This window comes from Sinohyriopsis cumingii, chromosome 18, assembly GCF_028554795.1.
Source record: "Sinohyriopsis cumingii isolate HCF-2022 chromosome 18, ASM2855479v2, whole genome shotgun sequence".
In the NCBI taxonomy this organism is placed as follows: domain Eukaryota; kingdom Metazoa; phylum Mollusca; class Bivalvia; order Unionida; family Unionidae; genus Sinohyriopsis; species Sinohyriopsis cumingii.
In genome coordinates this window covers 8,271,365-8,291,661 of record NC_142978.1, presented here as the reverse complement: position 1 = coordinate 8,291,661, position 20,297 = coordinate 8,271,365, and the positions used below count along the sequence as shown (strand labels likewise).

The 20,297-nt window shown below is 35.0% G+C and overlaps 1 protein-coding gene across 1 annotated transcript in view; it reads left to right on the top strand.

Annotated features, from left to right (window-relative positions):
• The first annotated feature begins 4,624 nt into the window (after positions 1 to 4,624).
• The window catches only part of LOC149776036 (uncharacterized), a 47,064-nt gene continuing 31,391 nt past the window's right edge, over positions 4,625 to 20,297 (top strand). The window contains exons 1-5 of the mRNA XM_089942572.1: positions 4,625 to 5,260; positions 16,450 to 16,695; positions 19,161 to 19,191; positions 19,473 to 19,527; positions 19,807 to 20,054. Of these exons, the coding sequence (XP_089798698.1) occupies positions 4,822 to 5,260; positions 16,450 to 16,695; positions 19,161 to 19,191; positions 19,473 to 19,527; positions 19,807 to 20,054 (1,019 nt within the window). The 5' untranslated portion in view covers positions 4,625 to 4,821. The remainder of the gene's footprint in view (positions 5,261 to 16,449; positions 16,696 to 19,160; positions 19,192 to 19,472; positions 19,528 to 19,806; positions 20,055 to 20,297) is intronic.

The window sequence follows — 20,297 nt, the reverse complement described above, 5'->3', positions numbered from 1 at the left end:
TAGTTATATCTGCTGGTTTGTGGTTTGTTTGGTCTGTGTTTGTGACCAGAATTTGGGGTCCTAGTGTGATGTTGGTTGAATTGGAGTTTGCTGTGGTTGGTAATCTTGCTTGTTTTACATGCTTTATTGGTGCTGTTTGGAGTTGTGATACATCCATTATTTTTCCTGATTTATTGATATGGTTGTTTGGTGGCTTGTATGTTTGGATTGAATAGAGCCATTTGTTCGGACCTAGTTTGCATTTTTCTGCTTAAATTGTGTCTAGCATTGAATGATGACTTATCTTTTGTTTTTGTCCTTACACCCAGCCTGCTCCTCCGCTCCAAGTCTCTGCTTTGTTCCTTTGTTTTCTGTTACGTATTCCTATTGTTCCTTTGTTTGAGAGTTCCTTTGTTCTGTGCAATTCCTTTGTTCATGGCTTGGCGGGTTGCTAATCATTTCCTCTTCTTGGTATTATTTCTTTGCTCTTGTTTTCCTGTTCCTTTATTTTATGTTAATTGGTGATGGTGGTGGCCGCACTCATTAGAACTTTTAAAATTATACACCAAGCCAGTTTTACACAGAAAACCGAATAAATACATTGTATTATTGAGTTGAACATGTAAAAGGAAATTGACAGCTTATATTTTGTCCATCTTCATGTAATGAAATCTATAACACTTAAAATTTTAATCCATTCATGTAATAAATCCATGCATTAAAGTATGTCCTATACAGGTATAAAAATAATAATCTAGAATGATGCAATTCATAATATCACATAACATATTAATTCCAAAAGTACCATGCTAAACAAAGTAAATTCCACACTTCGTGATTCACACTGTCTGATATCATCTGGTTCAAAGCCCAAGAATTGGTGTTACCAGATAAAATTCTTAATTCTTCCACTGTCATCAAGTCATCGCAAACATCATCAGACTCATATTCCTCATCTGATTATCTTGAATGAAATCACTGAAGAGTTTGTCATATATCCTCCATCCCATCCACTGCATTGGAAATAACACATTTCTTAAATGATTTGACCACCATCTCATTTGGAATTTCCTCCCACATATTATACATTATACACAAACTGAAATACTAACTCATTCCCTGGATGCTTCAAATTTCATGCCTTTGTAAATTCTTTAGGTCCATCTGCTACCTACTTGTGCCACTGTTTACACATTTTTGCCTTGAACGGCTTGTTTAGACAAACATCCATTGGTTGTAGTACCAATGTGGTGCTGCAGGAATTAAAGCTTGGTATGTTTGATACTGCATTTACTGCTGTTTCACAGACTGCATGAAATGCAAATGAAACTCGTTGCTCTAGAATCCACTCTTTCAAACCAAGCACCCAATTTGCATAAGAGTTTTCTATTATTCTAATTTTCTTCATATGTCTGGAACTATCAGCTGGAACTACGTTTTTATGCCATTCACACATCTGTTTCTCCAACAAACCAAATTCATGTTCATCAGTACTATCTGATCGATTTTTGCATTTTCCACAGTGATCAGTGATTCAAATACATTTAATGTGATGTGAAAGTTTCCTTTCTGCAGGAATAAAAGTAACTTTATGTGTATGGTGGCTACCAGTAGTGGCATAAAACTTGAATTAAATTGACTGTCTCCTAAAACTAAATATCTTGACAAAGTTGAAGGTAGCCATCTTGCAAAGATGTTTGTGAAAACCTTTTACTTAAAATTAGCACTCTGTCTGGATATCTGTCTTGTTGCCTTTTGTTTTACTTGTCATAGGCCAGAAGAGTTTATGCATTGGTCTACTGTCCATCTGATTATTAATGCTATTTCTTCTTACCTACTTGGAAGAATGCTATGAAACTTGACATAGTCAATCATCCCAAGTCCTAAATGGAAAGAGTGCAGCCTTGATATCCTATGATGACCACACTGGTCATTTTATTTGTACAATCTTCATATGAACAGATGGTCATATCAATATGAAGTCTTCATTAAAAGAGGCCTTGTTGGTTGTAAATGAACACGGTGTTGATCTGACACCCAATATGGCCACAATGGTGGCAAGCTTGAACATTTTGTTACTCTACTTCTGAATTGACAGTCATATGGAAGTGAAGTTTTTATCTTTATGTAAAAGATTATACTGTATATAAAGTTAGTGAATTTTAAATGCATATTTTTTAATCAATTCTACATGTTTAAAGAAAATAAAATACCTCTTTTCTCAACATGTAAAGTGAAACTCCCTCAAAACTGAAACCTGTCTTTACCAGAATCCCCTCAAGACCAAAATCGTTTTTAATCTTGGAATTTTTCCTTCTTTAATATTATCATTTTCTCCAGCTCTGAACACCGAAAGAAATTTTGATCCCAAATCCCAATAAAACTGAAATTCATTTGAAACTTGAAAAAATATCTTAGCTGCTAAATTCCTGACATATGTTGGAACAGATTAATTATGGTTGACAGGTACAGCAATGGTTTATTTGTGAGTTTATGGCTTTGAGGTGTCTCTTTCTCTCTGTCTGTCTGTCTGTCTGTCTCTCTCTCTCTCTCTCTCTATATATATATATATATATATATATATATATATATATATATATATATATATATATATATATATATATATATATACATACATACATGTATATACACACACACACACACACACACAGAGAACTGGTCAGAATAGAGGAAAACATTAAAACAGAATTGACCAACCTTGATTGAAAGTATCCTGATATAGGGAACTTCAGCATACAACCAATGATGCAGAGAGGCCATTTAATAAATCATGATAGAGAAACTTTGAGAAACTATGAAACAGTAGTATGCATAATGTTAAGCAATCAACAGGGTTACATTTATAGAGATAGCATCCAAACAACCCAGTTTTCTTGACCACCTGTTCTTGCATTTGTTTATGAGGCAGGTATCAGGAAAGTGAGCATCTGTAGCCCACTTGGATCTCTTCTTTGCACAAAGACTTTGTCCAATCTGCCAATGCAACTAAAACAGTTTTATCTAATATACAAAAAGATGATCTGGCGCTGCTTGAACTTCACCTGCTTCAACAAATTGCAGTTTCCGTGTAGGTATTTTCTTCTTTGGAAAGAGCAGAATTTATGACAGATGTTGAAATTAATTGATAAACGAACAACAAAGTTTTTAGGTTTGTCATGTTGGCATTGCAAACACAGGTTTCGATTAGCCAACTCCAGAAATGAAAATAGCTACTGACCTTAACCCCAGTCAGATTCCAACCCTACATTTTTGAACAGTTTTGTTGGAAATTATTTTCTTGCATTAGAAGTTTTGGATATCAAAACATAACATTAGCTTCTGGTGTCTGAAAATATCACGTAGAGCTGGTACAGTAGTATATATATATATATATATATATATATATATATATATATATATATATATATATATATATATATATATATCACAAAACCCAATGCACTTAGCATCAATGTCAAGTTGTGTCGATATTTTCAATGTCTGAACTCCATATTATTTGTTTTCTTTTCAGGAATGTTCACATTTCAACTTCAACTGCACTGATGGATAAAAAAGGCCTACCTCAGGAATTTGAAATAAACTTTATCAAAGAGTCTGTCAGTTTAACAGAAAGAAAGATGGCAGTTGAAAACTTTAAGTGATTAGCTCAGTCATTTTCCATTATAGTGTTTGTCTACATACATCATTCACCAATCCTTCAAAATGGATGCAGAGTCATGTAATTGGTTTCGTTTTGCAAAGGTTTTAATGGATGTTGGAGGTGAAGTTCTTCAGGAATTATTTTATTTTTATTTTCAAACCTCCAGTTTCATGAAATTCCTGGTGTTCTGGCATGAGAGGGTCTGGAATCCAGGTAAGAGTAACTATTTATTCAATATGCACAATACATTCAGTCGGCAGCTAGGTGGGATGGACACAGCAAGTCAGAGATTTTATGCTCCACTGATCCAGAGTTGGAAACCAGACAAATGTGTTAGGACAATATCTCAGCAAGTGATTGAACTTGAAAAATGGGATTCAGATGTCAGTGACAAGCTTTCATCAAGTACTATGTCAGCCTGGTCTAAACATATTCAGTGTGAAATTAGTCAACTGCAATTATTGCTTACAACTTTGCATGAGAGTGGAACAGTGACTTCCAAAGACACACAAAAGAAACTCAATTAATCTTGTTGGGTTTGATGAAGAAATGCCAAAATGAATTGCTGGCATCCCTGAGGCAGAGTCTGGTGGATCTGAAGAATCCTAGTTTTGAAAATCTTAAATCTCTTGCTGTGACACTTTCAAATAATATCCAACAGGTCACATACTTGGTTACAGGAGTGTACAGAATTCCTCACATTATGGGAACAGAAACTTAAGGGTCTTCTGAATACCTGGCAGCAGACACAATCAACCAATCAACAGGTTTTACGGGATCTTATAAAGGATTTTAATAATGAACTCCCAAATCTTTGTGGTAACCATCAGCAGCAGCTGCAGAGTTTGTTTGAATCTTGGCACCAGGATTTACTAGAATTAATCACCAAATGGTCACAGAGACTAGGAAGTTCACCTCGGTCTCCAGATTACGATTATCAGGAAGAGTTGGGGATCTGGGTAAAAGACCTTGATAATTGTCCAACCTTTCAGTGCCATAGTCTTAAAGCCTTTCTATGTTCTGTGCAAAGTGAGCTTCAGAACTTAAAAAAGAAGAAAATTTTGTCAGAACCTCAATTCTCCAATTTATACCCAAATCAGGGTTTCCCAAACCTACAAGAATTTGACATCACACTTCTTGCAACATTGTTGACCAAAGTATGTTCTGTCTGTCCTCCAGAAATGGGTTGGTATGTAAAGGACCATTCTGACAATGATACCTGTACTGGTACTGACATTGTCAGACTCAGAGAATGCAGGAACAAGTTTGTTGGTCATATTCATCCTGCAAAGTTGCCACAAACTGATTATAATGAATTAATGCAAAAAGCAAAGGACTTGCTTCAACGCCTGGCTTCTGTTTATGGCAATGACTTTGTCACAAAGATAGCTGAGAAAGTTCACAGTCTGAAAGATGACCCAGTAGATCCAAAGAGAGAAGAATACTACAAAGTCCAATTAGCAATGTGGAGTAAAAGTGACCTTGCAGATGAAATTTCAGAGATGTCTTCCAGATGTCAGGCAATAGATGACAAGTTAAGTCTTTTGCAGGATGTTGTTCGGAACTTACAGCAGGGACAATCACAATTGACAGACACACTGAAGTCAGCTCTTGATGCAGGTCAGTATGGTAATTCATGAACTCTGAATATATATTTACACCTGTACTATTTTTAGAACATCATTATGATGGTCAAGTATATGCATTACAGTAGATACATGTAGCGTTTTCCCTTTTCCTGCCTCACCATATATATGGAATGGGGGTAACATATATCCTATGCAAATGTTTGTTATGAAACTATTTTGTGTGTAACTGCTAATGAAAAATTATATGGCTTGTTAGAAACATGGCAGATAATCTTCACCAGATGGACGTTGGTGATGAATAGCTGATGTAACAATTCACTCGCTCTAGTCTCTATAAAGCTAATTGTGATAGGTACAGTGCTTCACAACAGGGACGCAAGAATTTCACCTAACTTCATTTTTATAGGTAATTCCTCGCTATGTATACATCCATAACTAAGCATCCCAGCTGCTGAAAGGTAGATCCAACTTGTAATATGATGTGAACATGTACGTATATCGTTCTCTCGCTATTACAGGAGTCATAAACTTAGTGTGTGTGTGTATATATATATATATATATATATATATATATATATATATATATATATATATATATATATATATATAATATATAGCCACTGATGGGAAAAGCTAAACTAATTCCTGTACCCATTTAGTATTGATTTCTTAAACAAACTCATTGTAATGAATCTCATTATTGTTGTTGTTCTTCTTCATCATATTATTATATTATCACTATTGTTTTATGTGCATCATACAGTAAAATTACAATTATGAGTATATGTTGTTCTCTTTTAAATTTATGTTCCGCACAAGATTACTGTATCCTGTTCACTTTAATCATTTCTATAAATGAAATCATCACAGACTTAAAAAATATACACCAATCTTAGTTTGTTCGTGCTATAAAACAATATCTGGATTAGTTGCTCAGCTTGACAGTATGAGAAGGCAGTCAGTTCATGTGAAAAGAAAGTGATGAAAATCAAAAGAAGCTGTACATGGCTGTTCGTTTTGATCCATGATCCGGAAGTTCACCTACCTTTACAGACATATTTTGAATATTGAATGACCTTAGAACCTGATGAAAAGGGATGTAACTCATATATTTTCTCAAAGGCAAACTACTCGTCTTCAGATTATAGCTTCATATTTCAGACAGATTGATGAAGATATCTAACTGCATGTATACCTGTCACACTGGCACAAAAGATGACTTCCATTTATGCTGTAATAATACAACCAGTTTTCCCACCCTCCAGCAGGGTAATTCCCTTAATCCCCCTCCTGAAAGGATAAAAGCTGCCTTGCTTTCAAATCCGATATGTTGATACCTTTAAGTTTGACTGACAATGTGACTTTAGTATGGTAATTTTTTGACCTTGCTCATTAAATAAAAGAAGTGTTTAATTTGCATACTTGGAGTGGTTTCTAGTCATACTCTCTCTCCATTGACCACATGAGGCAGGAGTAGTTGACTGTAAAAGGCAGGTAGCTGTTAAATGCAAGGCAATTAAATTGATATTTGTGGGGCAAAATTAGAATGGCGATTGTGATCAGGTGACTGCTTTACACAGGTGACCATTAGGAATGTTTGATTGTACAGTAATTGGATTTTTACAGACGTTTTGCATGCAGTTTTCATTTACATAGATGTATACCTAGAAATATTCATGGAAATTGGAGATGGTCACCCTGGAACCTTGGGGTGACTTGGCATGGAATGACCCCTGTTTGAGTTTTAAAAAATAATGCTACAGTGCATATTTTTATTAACCAAATTTTACTTTTAAATGCTTGATATAGGAAATCTTCAAAATGAAAATATTAAAAACACTATGAATCTGATTACAACTCTCTGGTCTTAAATAAGTAACAGAAAAGTGTGAGAAGCAACAAGATTTGTAAAATTCAAAAAAATTATTTCCCTAGAATACAAAGTGAAAATGTAAAAACAAGAACTTACAGTATTGCAAAATAAATCCCAAATAATCCTAAAATTACAGACGCAAGTCCTGATTACTAAAGTTGTGAATAAACTTTAGCGGAAATCCAAATTAACTCAATGCTGAAGGCTTTGTTGTGCCTGTGATTGCCAGTGTTGTGGTAATTATGCCAACAGTCTTTGTTGTTGTTGTTGTTGTTATAGGGTTTAATGCCATTTTTCAGCACAGGATAGGCTATACATGGTGGCCAGTATTAATGGTGGAGGAAGAACCCAGAAAGAACCACCAACCCACGAGAAGCTACCAGCAAGCTTTCTCACATACCCACATTAGCCAAGCCTGAGACTCGAACCCATGCAGACAGCGGTAAGATGGCAGTGATCTGTAACGGTGGGTGCTTTAGACCACTCTGCCACTCAGGCCCGCCCCCCAACAGTCTTTTGTTGGATCACAACAATACAATCCAAGAATATATCCTTACTTGAAATTTCACTATAAAGTCAAGTCTTTATTTCCAAGAATGTTATTTTTGATGAGCACTTTGTATTTCCAGTAAATAAATAATTTGAATAAACAAGTTCCAGCCTAAATGAATTACTTGACACAACAATACTGCAGTGGATTCTGTTTAGATCTTACAGCATGAATGGCTGATTTGTTTTTAAAAAAAGCAAGATTACAAGGGTAAAAAATACATTGTTCTAGAAGGATCGAATTGGAAGGTCCATCACCAGAATCACAATAAAGCATTTGACGATTATCACATAGCTTAGCTATAAAAAAATAAAATGTCCTCGACTCAGCTTAAGATAATGATCACTGAGGGGAAAAATATAGTACAATGTTACATTTCCAACAGCACATAATTAAATTAAAAAATTTTAAATCCTAAGAAATAACAATGCGAATGGAATATTCACAACACTTCCCCTCATAAAGAAAAAGAAAGATATATGCAATAAAACTTTCTTTTTACTATTAGATAGACAACAATTATAAATGACACAAAGTATACATGAAACAATATAATATAATATTTCTATACACGTGAAAGTGCATCTGCTATTGAAATGCCTTTTCCCTTGACATGCATGATGTCAGTATTGTATTCTGGCAACATTAAACAGCACTTTAATAATCTCTGATTTCCGGTTTTCATCTTGCCAATGAAAGTAAGGTGGTTTGATCTCTAAACACAATAATTGGAGAAGGAGCAGAACTAATATACACTTCAGAGTGTTGTAATACCAATATCAAAGGTAAATAATCTTCTCTGTTGTGGAATAATTTCTCCTGTGCTTATTTAATTTATAAAAATAGCACATTGGATGATCTATACCATTTTTGTCTCCTTGAATCAATACTGCACCAACGCTAACATCACTTGCATCAACAGATGATTAAATGATTGGCTGAACTTTGGAGCTGAAAGAACTCGTAAGTACGGGCTTTAACTTGTCAATAGCTTCGTGATATTTTTCAATGAAACTTGGTGTTCTTACTCAACACAATTGTCAGGAGTTCAGCAATTATGGAAAAATTGGAACAAAATTTCTGATAGCATCCAGCCATGTCCAAAAGTTACATCAGTTGCTTTTTACTGATAGGCACAGGGAATTAAGAAATAGCCTTGACCTTAGCATCTATAGATTTAATTTGTCCATGTCCTAATATATGTTCTAGAAATGTAACACAAGCATGGCAAAACTCACTTTTGAATAAATTGCCACATTTGCGTCGATGAGTCCGTAAAAAAATTCTGAATTGTCACTAAGTGATCTTTCCAGGTGTTGTTGTAGATGATGATCATCATCGATGTAAGTGTCACAATTTTCTAGACCAGATTTCATCATGTTCATTAAAGGTTGAAAAGTACAAGGCGAACCTTTCATCCCAAACGGCATCACTTTATATTGATAAAGTCCATCTGGACTCATGAATGCCAAATATTCCTTTGCCCTTTCTTTGAGTGAAATTTGCTAGAATCCTTTCAAAAGGTCAGACTTAGTGACATATTTTGCACTTCCAATTTTATCACACTGCTCACCTTTCCATAGTCATCAATTCTTTTGGCAATGGAAATGAATCTGTTTTGGTCACACTGTTCACCTTTCTATAGCCTGTGCACATGCAGAAAGTATTACCTGGTTTCAGTACAAGAATACATAGTGGTTCTTTGAAATGATTCTCCAGCAAATAATGAATTTCTTTTTTTTAAACATTCCTGTTTGAGAGGGTTCATATGGTATGGATGCTGTTTCACAGGTGTGGAATCTGTAATTTCAGCATCATGGTAGATTTTATTTGTTTGTGTAGGAATATCTGGAAACAAGTGCTCATATTCAGATAATAGCTGTTTTAGTTTATTATTTTTCTTGTTGCTGCAGAAGTGACAGTTTATGGTCCAGATTATTTACAATAATTTCTGAATTCTGAAGATTGGTTACTGCAAAGTCACTACTGTCTGATAGCAGAGATTCCGGAAATGCTTAATTACACGTATTTGGATGCCAATTTTTGATCTGGGACACAGAAAAGCGCTGAGGCGGGAATCCTTCATACACATTTAATAGGTGTGCGGCAAAATTCAAAAACTTGCCAGTCCTGCTTCAGCCACCTGCTTTATGGGAAAATGTGTTGATCAGTTAGCTGTGCTGATATTTACAATGACAGAATTCAGTGACTGAAAGACCCCTTGATGTACATACAGATTGCCATTATAAGAGTACATTAAAAAGAACATGATACAATAGCTGGGCGGCAAGTTCAAAGGCTTTGACTGGCGGCAAGGTGGGAAAAAGTACTGATATTTACAGTGATTGAATTTGGTCAGAAAGACACAGAGATGTACATATGGTCATTTATAAAAGTACATCAAATAAATAACTTTAGCTTTCGTTATTGTGTTCATTTCCGAATGTATTGAAATAGGTAGTGCACAAGAATGTTGAGACTTAGACAAAATACCATTTGTAAATTTGGATAAGTATTTTGGGGTTAAACGGCAAACTTACGAAGATTGTAACGAGATTCAGAAGAGTGCTAAGCTGCTAGAATTGATAGTTCGGATAGAACAGTAGCTAAGTGTAAGAAAGTGTGTGATACCTAGCTTAGTGTTTGGAAAAAGTCCTTACTTGCATTGACAAAATTCAGTATCACTCTGAGGGACAAACAAGAGCTATTTAAGAGGTCCTTTGACTGACCATATTTTTTAAAAATGCCCTCGCCTTAGCCCGGTTAGTTCTAGTGTTGTAGCAAAATGGATTCATCAATACATCAGTAGCTAGGCCTAGTTTGATACCAATTACGTTGACAAACAAACTCTTGCCCATTCACAAGCATATGTTTTGATAGCTAATTGACCATTAACCCTTTTCTGAGTAAGGTAGCAACTTTCAATTTCCTGCATGATATCCTTTGATGATAAAACATACAAACATGTTTTAAGATCAGAATCGGTGGTCTGGATATATATTAACTGCCTCTTGTACACTATTTTGTCTTAAAATTAGTTTGAAACTGTAAGTGAACCAGTAGGCCTAACGGGAAATAATAGTGGACTTTGCTAAGTCTGGGATGTACCAGTTTATTAGATTGTCTGTTTTTGTAATCATCGGGCAAATATTTTCAGAAAAATATACAAATCATTGAAAGCAAAGCCAAGGTATTGTTTTATTAAAGATTTAACTTTAAAATGCAAATTATATAGGTCAGAAACGTGTGGGACAATGCTATGTTGTGGAATTCGCAATATGCGCTTCAAGGTCTAAGCTGTTTTCCGACTTTACAAGTATTTGTGTAAATACAAGGAAAAAAACAGCAAATCAGATAATATTTACCCATTGCCTAAAATTACTACAAGGACGTATACAAATAAATAAACCATAAATTTGCAATCCTGTCAATGGACTGTTGTAATGAAGCTATATTAAAGTGAGCAATTACATTATGAAGACCTCTCCATCTAAAAATAGATGCACTCACGTCTGTGTTGATTCTTTAGGAAAGAAGGGACTGCAACTTTTGATGGTGGGACTCCTATTTTTACCAAAATGGGAGTCCTGGACTCCTAGTTTTAAAATTCTAGCGAGACCTCTGCAGTCAGATAGCATTCCATAGCTTAAATCTTCACTGTGTTGGATAGGTACAACTAAATTGACTGCATGATTAACCTGGTTATCTCCATCAACCAGTACTCTTTTAATATATTACATCCCAGGAGTACTAATATTGTAATTTAACTCACTAATTTTCTTTCTAACTTTGTTAGGACCATAGTACTTAGCCCGAAGAGGATTTTGTGTACATAAAATATCTGTATCAAAGCTTTTTCTCCTGTTTTAGTTTTAATATTCCTCAAAGGAATTGTCTCTGGAAAGCTTGTGGATGCACACATACTGGTCAACAAGTATTGGTTGCCTGGTTTGGTCTTAGGTAAGGGACCAACACAGTCATCCATTATTCTACTAAATGGTGCACTAAATGCAGGAATAGACTGCATGTAAACCTTTGGTATCATCTGATTGGGTTTTCCTAACATTTGACATGTGTGACAAGACCTACAGTATTTACAAACTTGACTTTTAATCTTCAGCCAATAAAAAAATGATTCAAGATCTTGTGACAAGTCTTATTGATCCTAAAATGACCAGCCAAACAAGTTTCATGGGCTGAACTAAACATTTTCTGTCTGTACTACTTTGGAACAACAACTTGACAGCTCACTGACCACTCGTCAACAGCATGTACCTGCAGTAGTCTATATTTTCTAAATTGGACCCAATTTGTAACAAAATAACAAACATGTACTTTTGTGGCTTCAGTTTTGCAAATAGCTCTCTGAAATAAACAGATCCTCTGCATCTTTTTCCTGTTCGACAACAAGTGATTATTGTTTGTCATCCTGACCCACCCATTTTGGCCATGATAAGTGTATTTAATCATAATCTAATTCATTGGTTGAAAAGTAGAACCTGTTCAATTTGACCAATACATTAGAACTTAGAGTATAAATTCACTAACCTTCCACGTTGTTTTCTCACTGCATTTGAACCATATATACACACTGTATCCAGTTGGAGCATGTTCGTTTAAATTTTCTGTTTTTGTGTCCATGTTTAAATATTGCTTATTATCAGTGATGTGTGTGTGTTACCTGTTTAGGCTCTTTTAAACAGTAACAAGAAAAAAGTGAAGACTACAAGCTTTGTAAAATTTAACAAATTATTTATTTCCCTAAAACGACAAGGTAAAAATGAGCAAAAGAACTTATGGTTTTACGAATCAAATCCAAGAATAATCCAAGAATTTAAAAAATAGAAGTCCTAGTAATAAAAAGTCCTAATGAAATTAAGTTCGAATCCGGATGAAATCCAAAATGGAAGGCAGTGACGTATGCTGTGGTCATTGTAGTATTGATATGTCAACAGTTCTTTGTTGAATCGACCACTCCAGTGGCCTAGTGGTTACAGCGTCCGCCTCGGATGCGGGAGGTCGTGGGTTTGATCCCTGGCCGAATCATACCAGAGACTTAAAAAATGGTACTAACAGCTGCCTCGCTTGGCGTTCAGCATTAAGAGGTTAGTGTTAGGACTGGTCGGCCTGGTGTCAGGATAATGTGACTGGGTGGGACATCATGCTACATGTCTGCGGCATGATGCCCCAGTGCTAGACATCACTATGAACTGCCATATTGCAGACATCGTAGCGATATGACTGAAAAATTGTTAAAGCTATGTTAAAAATCAAAATCACATCACATCAAATCACTTTGTTCAATCACAGAAAATAATATTCCAGTGTTTGAATTCTGTAAATTCTGATAACTGTCTTTATCCAAGAATTAATTTAGTGCACAAGTATTTCCAGGGAAAAATAATGTCTTAGAATCCAAATAATTTGAAGAAAAAATTAAAAATTCAACTCTAACTGGTCACAACAAACACCTGAACGTCTCTAGGGTTAAGGCAAGAATAAAATTATTTCTCAATACATCAATATTAAATCTAGCTACTGCACAAAACAGATGCGCAGATGAGAGTCAACCTTCCAGTAAAACCAGAGTTTCTAAATAATTGCTACATGTTATTTGTCACGTACTTCAAGTACAGCCTTGATTTCACCCTACAAATCTACTCTAAGAAAGAATAAAAAATTTTTTAAAAAAAGTTCAACTCATGAATCAAGGTCAGCATAAGTTACAAAGTTTCTATTATTAGGTTTACACAAAACTGAACTGAATTTCTGGAAAATATCAAATCCAGTAAATAAAATTACATTACAATAGCATATAATAGAATTTTAAAAAATTAAAACCAACAAACAAACAAATTAAATCAAATATAAATTAAATCAAATATACATAACAGTGTGTGTGTGTTTATAACTATGTATACAGCAAGTGAGCCATATGAATGATAATTTCCATGCAGCTAATTGTGTCACTCTTTAAATAAAGTCATTATTATTATTATTATTATTATTATTAATATTATTATTATTATTATCATTATTATCCTAGCAACATAGTGCAGAGTAAGTTTTGATATCAGAAAGGCTTACAAGACAAAAATAAAGGCAGAATAATGGTAAAATAAAATCCTAAAAGTATGCAATCTTCCTTTTTTATAAACTGCACTTTTGGAAAATGTTCAAGACCTTGGCTGCTGGAACATCATCACAGGATTCATCCCCAGGCAAAATGGTTGCTTCCTTTGGTTGCCTCTATAAACCTTTTCAATAAGTATTGTTGTCTTCCCCTGGTAGGAACTCGTCTGTGCATCTTTTGCACATGCATTAACTGCCACTTCTACTTCCGCATGCTATGTGTTAGAGCAGTCTGCTATGACCATATGAATTATGTCATTACTTTCCAAATTTCTGTGGCACTAATTTTGACTTTTAAAAGCACCTGACTATATAACAACTCATATTTGCAACTAATTTAGTAAACAATATATGTCCATGTCAATTGCAGTCTTAATAAAAGGTGTAAACACTTCACTGTATATTGTTCTTTAACCTTATGCTCAAATCTCATTCATTTCATAAATGACTTGAAATGTCATCTTATGTCATTAATTTGACAATCACTTTACATCTTTTTCTTATCATTGCTGACCAACCATACAAGGCAAAACCTCTAAGAACATGTTTTGTGTATATTTTAGGAACAATTCCTTTCAAAAAAAGATAGTTTTTCTCACATAATATTCCACAATTCTAAATCGAATGGAATGCATTGCATAGATGGTGGTTGCTTCAAGGTCCAAACCACAAAATCAAACAAGTTCTTGTCAGTAATGGACAATTGTCCTTGCACTTGAACAAAATATTAATGCTTCCTTTTTAAGATTACATTGAAATTGAAATCTAATGTACAAAAGAAATATAATAGCAGGCTTCACCCAACCTGGAAAGAGTAAATAAAAGAGTCAAGAAAAAAGAACTCGTGTACAAAGTCCCCCACTATTTTATATATATATGTTTTTTAACTTAATCATGAGTGGGTGGCGTATATTGTGAAGGTAAGGCCAAACATTTTTTCTCTTTTCTAATTTATTTTTCAAGTGAAACTTACGAGGTAGAACACACATTTTTTTATTATTTTTTAAGAATGTATTTGGGTATATTTTTTCACAAAAATTAGATCTTTAAATACAGCAACAAAATGTACAGAATAAGCAGATTTACATTTTAAGCCAGTTTGAGGAGATAGGAAAATTAATGTCTTTTTCTTGACTCTTCAATTGTCGCATTGCCTTGTCAAAATTAAATTTAAGCATCATCATCTGTAAATTTTGGAATGTTACACTCATCTTTGGTCCAAATATTCATTGACAATGGTGCGTGACACGGGGGGGGTGGGGGGTGGGGCCAATGGTTTAAAGCGCTCACCGTTATGGATCACTGCCATCTCACCTCTGTCTGCGTGGGTTCAATTCTTGTATTCAGCTAATGTGGGTATGTGAGAAAGCTTGCCAGTAGCTTCTCGTGGGTTGGTGGTTCTTTCCATAGCTTTCCTGGATTCTTCCTCCACCATTAATACTGGCCACCATGTATAGCCTATCGTGTGCTGAAAAAGGGCGTTAAACCCTACAACAACAATAACAGCATGACACAGGTGCTCAACACGAGCTTGATGTTGAGGAAAAAAACAATAATCTGAAGGAAAAAAATCATACAGAGTGACAAAAATACCCCTATGACCCATTTTGACATGGGACCCTCTCTATCATACTATAAGTGTTGTTTACTTTTCATTGGATTCATTGTTTTCTTTTACCAAAATTCAATTTCTAACATTTAAATTTCAGCTTATCCCCCACTTTTTTAAAAATAATTTTTGTGATACTCCTCATCTGCTTTGGTATTACCATATCTCTTAATCTGTTGTGGGATGGCTGTGTGGTCTTCTAAGAATCTCACCTTCACAGATGACTGACATTCCATCGCTGTCTGCATGGGTTTGAGTATCAGCTCAGCCAATGTGGGTATATGACAAAGCATGCCAGTAGATTCCCATGGGTTGGTGGTTCTTACCTGGGTTTTCTTCAGGTTCTTCCTCCACCACAGATACTGGCAGCTATGCACTGAAAAATTGCATTAAACCTGCAAAACTACAAAAACAATTAAACCACTGAGTGGAATTTCATGAAACTTTCTAGTTATATCGCCCTATTTGTGACCATCTACAGTAGGGACCCTTCGTAGTAGGTCAGAGGTGAAGTATACAAATAATTGCAATTCCAAAATTTTCAAATATTTTTAATCAAACTTTTTATGTGTAATCATGGCAGAAAGATGTATCATAAACGTGATGGATTTTGTATTATGGACCAAGGGACAGTCATGAGGTGGGTGTGACTAATGGGAGGGGTAAATGGGGATGGGAATATTCATTGGAATGTATCAGAATATGAAATGGCAAGCCATTGCAGTTGTTCTGGTGTACTTTGTGGGGTTTTTTTCTTTTAAATTTTTTTAAATAAAAGAACAATAGTTAACATCTCATAATCTGAGACAATTCTGATATCCTCATTCAAACTATACACTAATGTCACATGATCGTTGCCTTTATTTTGAACTAGCTGAGAGAAACATAAGATGTAATGCAAGGTCTGCAACTAAAACTGATACTGCACAAAATCTTTAAGAATTAACACTGGTGCAGTGACCAGTTCCAACTGGTGCAGATAATAATTATCTGTTTTCTGAAATTACACATTTTTAGTCTTGAAAGATATTTCTACTAATAAATTATGATTTTCAGTATCTTCAGATTTAACAGAAATGAAGAAAATTTTCCTTGCCAGAGTAGAACAAAATGAGAGAGACATATCTGAGCTTAACATGATTGTGTCTGTTGTAAAGGAGGATATGTCTGTTGTCAAGGAGGATGTGTCTAATGTCAAGGAGGATATGTCTGTTGTCAAGGAGGATGTGTCTAATGTCAAGGAGGCTGTATCTGTTGCAGAAGACCGTATATCAAAGCTTGAAAGAAGAAAAAATTCTATAGGTAAGGGTTATGCATTACATGAAATATCCCTTATTCAGTGTTTATCATATGATTATCTTGGCACATTTGGTAGGCTTAATATCTTTGCATTATGCTTCTGCCTCAATAACATGCTCCCAGATAACCCTGATTATAATTAGACATGGATCTCCTATTTTGGGGGAAGAAAATTCTGATCATTAGATGAAACCTTAATATATCTCATGTTTTATCATCAAAAATGGTACATAGTATCTGGAAATTTTAATCAACATCATGAAATTAATAATTTCTAACAGAAGTTGTATAGTTTCTTAAAGTTTCATTACAAAATAAGTTCTCTGTACACTATAAAATAACAATTTTTGATGAAATTTTAATCCATGAAAATATCAGAAAAGCCTGCTGGTGGCAGCACTTCAAAAATGAAATACCAATTGATATTCCTGTTTTAGTTATACAGTATCTTATAATTTGGCTTCAATGTAATCATCATAAATGCAATATATCATTGTATTTAAATGTATAGAGTGTCTATATACCAACACAGCAAGAGTTTGTATAAGAACCTAATTAAGTGCTAGCTGTATTTTTGTCTTTGTTACAGTCAGTTAAAAGCAGACCTGCTTTGTTGTAGCATAAGCTAGTGATCATAGTAATGTGTCAGGTCTTCTAATTTCAACTGACAAATCAAACACTGTTATAAATAGTATGTAAGTTACATATTTAAGTTATCTAACATTGACCAGTGTTTTATCCTCTAATTCACAAATGTGATCAAGGATATCAAATGAAGCCAGTGAAAAGAGTGTTTGATGAATGAAAAACATATAAGTTCATTATTGTGAAGTGAGTTCCAGAGTCTGTAGACAACTTAAGATTCCCAAATTAGTACTCAGGGGTTTGTTCAAGAATGAGCAGAAAAATGAAATATCTCTTACTTGCGATGAAATCACAACATCAGTATTTTATTAATAGAACAATACAGTGTGAGCCCGCTATAGCATGCTCCATTATAACACGAATTCGGATATAACGCGGTCGTGGCGTGGCTTCTGAAATTTCATATACATGTATTTTTCTTGTGCACAAAATAATTCTTAAAAAGTACGAAAAAAACTTAAAAAGTTGCTTATCATTTTGGGGAGGAGATCACATATGAATAATGCAAGATGATCGTGGCTTGGCTCCTGAAATTTTATATGTATTTTTCTCGTACACGAAAAAGTATTTTTTTTTTCAGAACACTCACCTTTTCTGTAATAATCCCTGTTATCAGAACACCTGCGTATCTATCGTCTGTTGACCCTTTGTTAATTTTCAGATACATGCGTGGAAGGCAGCATCACGCTGCTACCACAAATGTAAAAAAAAAACAAAAAAATACATCTTGCTTATTGGTTTATTCAGTAGGCATGGAGGGACAGTAACTATAATAGTCTAAACTACAGCCAGTTCCTTTTTAAAAATGTACCCAGATAAAACAGTTTGCTGAAATTTCAAAGGAAACAGATTACCTTTGAAGCACCTACTGTTATGAAAACGTACTCAGCAAATGGAAAAAATACCAGTCTCAATCATGCAATACAATTATTTGATGTTGCCGCCACAATAAGAAATGGGCGTTCGTTTGGTTCTCCAAAGCTGTTCTTTAGTGGCGACTTCAAAAGCTTATGCACCCTTCATCAAAGAAAGCCGACTACAATCTTTCAATAACAGCAAAGAAGTTTTCTTCAAAGGAAGTCAGTACAAAACTTAAATAAAAGTGATGGAATCTGATGGATTTTTGCATTTTCCAATGTGACTGGAACACGTTAACTGTGTTGTGAAAGTTTACTTCTTGTCGGGAAAAAGTTTATGCCAACGGCGGCTTAAAACACAAACTAACTTTTACCAACTTGGAACGTACTTTAAAGTAAATGTGCTTCATCATTTGTTACATGATTGTGCTGTTTTTCAACTCAATTCAGACCAATATGACGTGTTACAAAATTAATGAATATATTAAAGCTGTGTGTGCATATTTTCGATGGAATCACTTGTACTGTGGATTCAATGTATATGATGAGGTTCGCAGGTGAGTACACGGTGTTGATACTCTATTCATGTTATACATTAGACATTTATATATAAACAGGATTCACGTATATGTACCAATTCGTGGTTCTCTAAATAAAGTAAATTATTATATTATGTCTTCTCTGTTTTCACTACAGGTGTATTTCTCATTTAATATGCATTAATTCAAGATAGTAACTGTGCCGACGAAGCATGTATTTTACCGCCCACATTTATTACCCCCCTACCCCCCCCACACACAATTTTGTTGTCGTGGGGAGGGGTACATTTTCTTCAGCTAACTGACTTGGTTGCATATAACATGGTTCGGTATATAACACAGTCGGATTTTATGACTTCCAACTACCGTGTTATAGCGGGGTCACACTGTACATGTAAAAAAAAAATTTTTGATGTTTTTGTTTCAGAAAAAAAATGTCACTACTTTGTGAATCAGCAGTAACTCTCAGATATATGTGATTCATATGCAAAAAGTGATGACATAATACACACTGTTTTTGAGGGTCATATAGTAATTTGTATTGAAACCTCTTAGAGTATCGTTTCTGATGATCATTCAGAGGTTGGCTGTCTTGAAAATAAAGGTAATTTAGACCAAAAAGTGATTGAACTTCATTAGAGAAAGCTTTTTCTTGACTATTAAACAAGTATCAAAACTTTAAACTGCTCCTCCCCTGTCATTTCATTGTCCATCTTAATTTTTCCCCATAATTTTTCAGAGGTCCCTCAGTAACTCATACCCATGCTTATACCCACTGCCTGCGAGTTGTCAAGGTAGAGGTGTAATGTACTTGGTGCTCTCTACATGGGCACAACTAGGGAGGGGGAATCAGGTCAATATCACCCTTTCCTATTTTCCTTTTAATCCCTTTCAGGACACCCATTTTCAGGAAGTGTGTCTTCCTTCTACTAGTGGCACCATGGATGTCCCTCTCTTGGCTTCAAGGTGGGGCAGGCATTATAGGACAAAAATCTGTTCTGACTACTTAAGCTGGGGCAAATAAAATGTAAATGCTCTCCCATTAGATGATTCAGAAATGTTCTTGGCTTCAGGTTGAGGACAACCCTATTGCCCTCTCCCTACAAAGCAAGCACATGACAATAGTGGACTTCAATTCTACAGAACTAGTGGTGATGGTGCATTGCCCTCTGTTACGACAACTGTCCTACCTGTTGGGCAGGATGGTGGAGGAGACAGAAGTCTGGACATTCGATGATACAGTAATTGAGGTTTTCAGCCTTCTTCACCTGGATTTGTATTCAAAGTCTTCAAGCTCTGGGGACAAAAAAGATTCTGTCTAGTCTGTTGTTACTGTCAGGGGAAGCATCTTATTCAGGTCTTCTGTTTATCCTACATTCTGTGATGGTCAGGGTGCTTTTACAGAAGTTTTCACATGGAGAAGAGTTTGTCAGGCAACAGAAAGGATGGTTTGTTCCCCCCTCTATGCTTGTCCCATTAATCTCTCCCTCTTCGATTGCTGGGGATTTAAGCTGGGACCTGGGCTCACCTCCTGGATAAGACCTTGGAAGCATTGGTGCTTAAG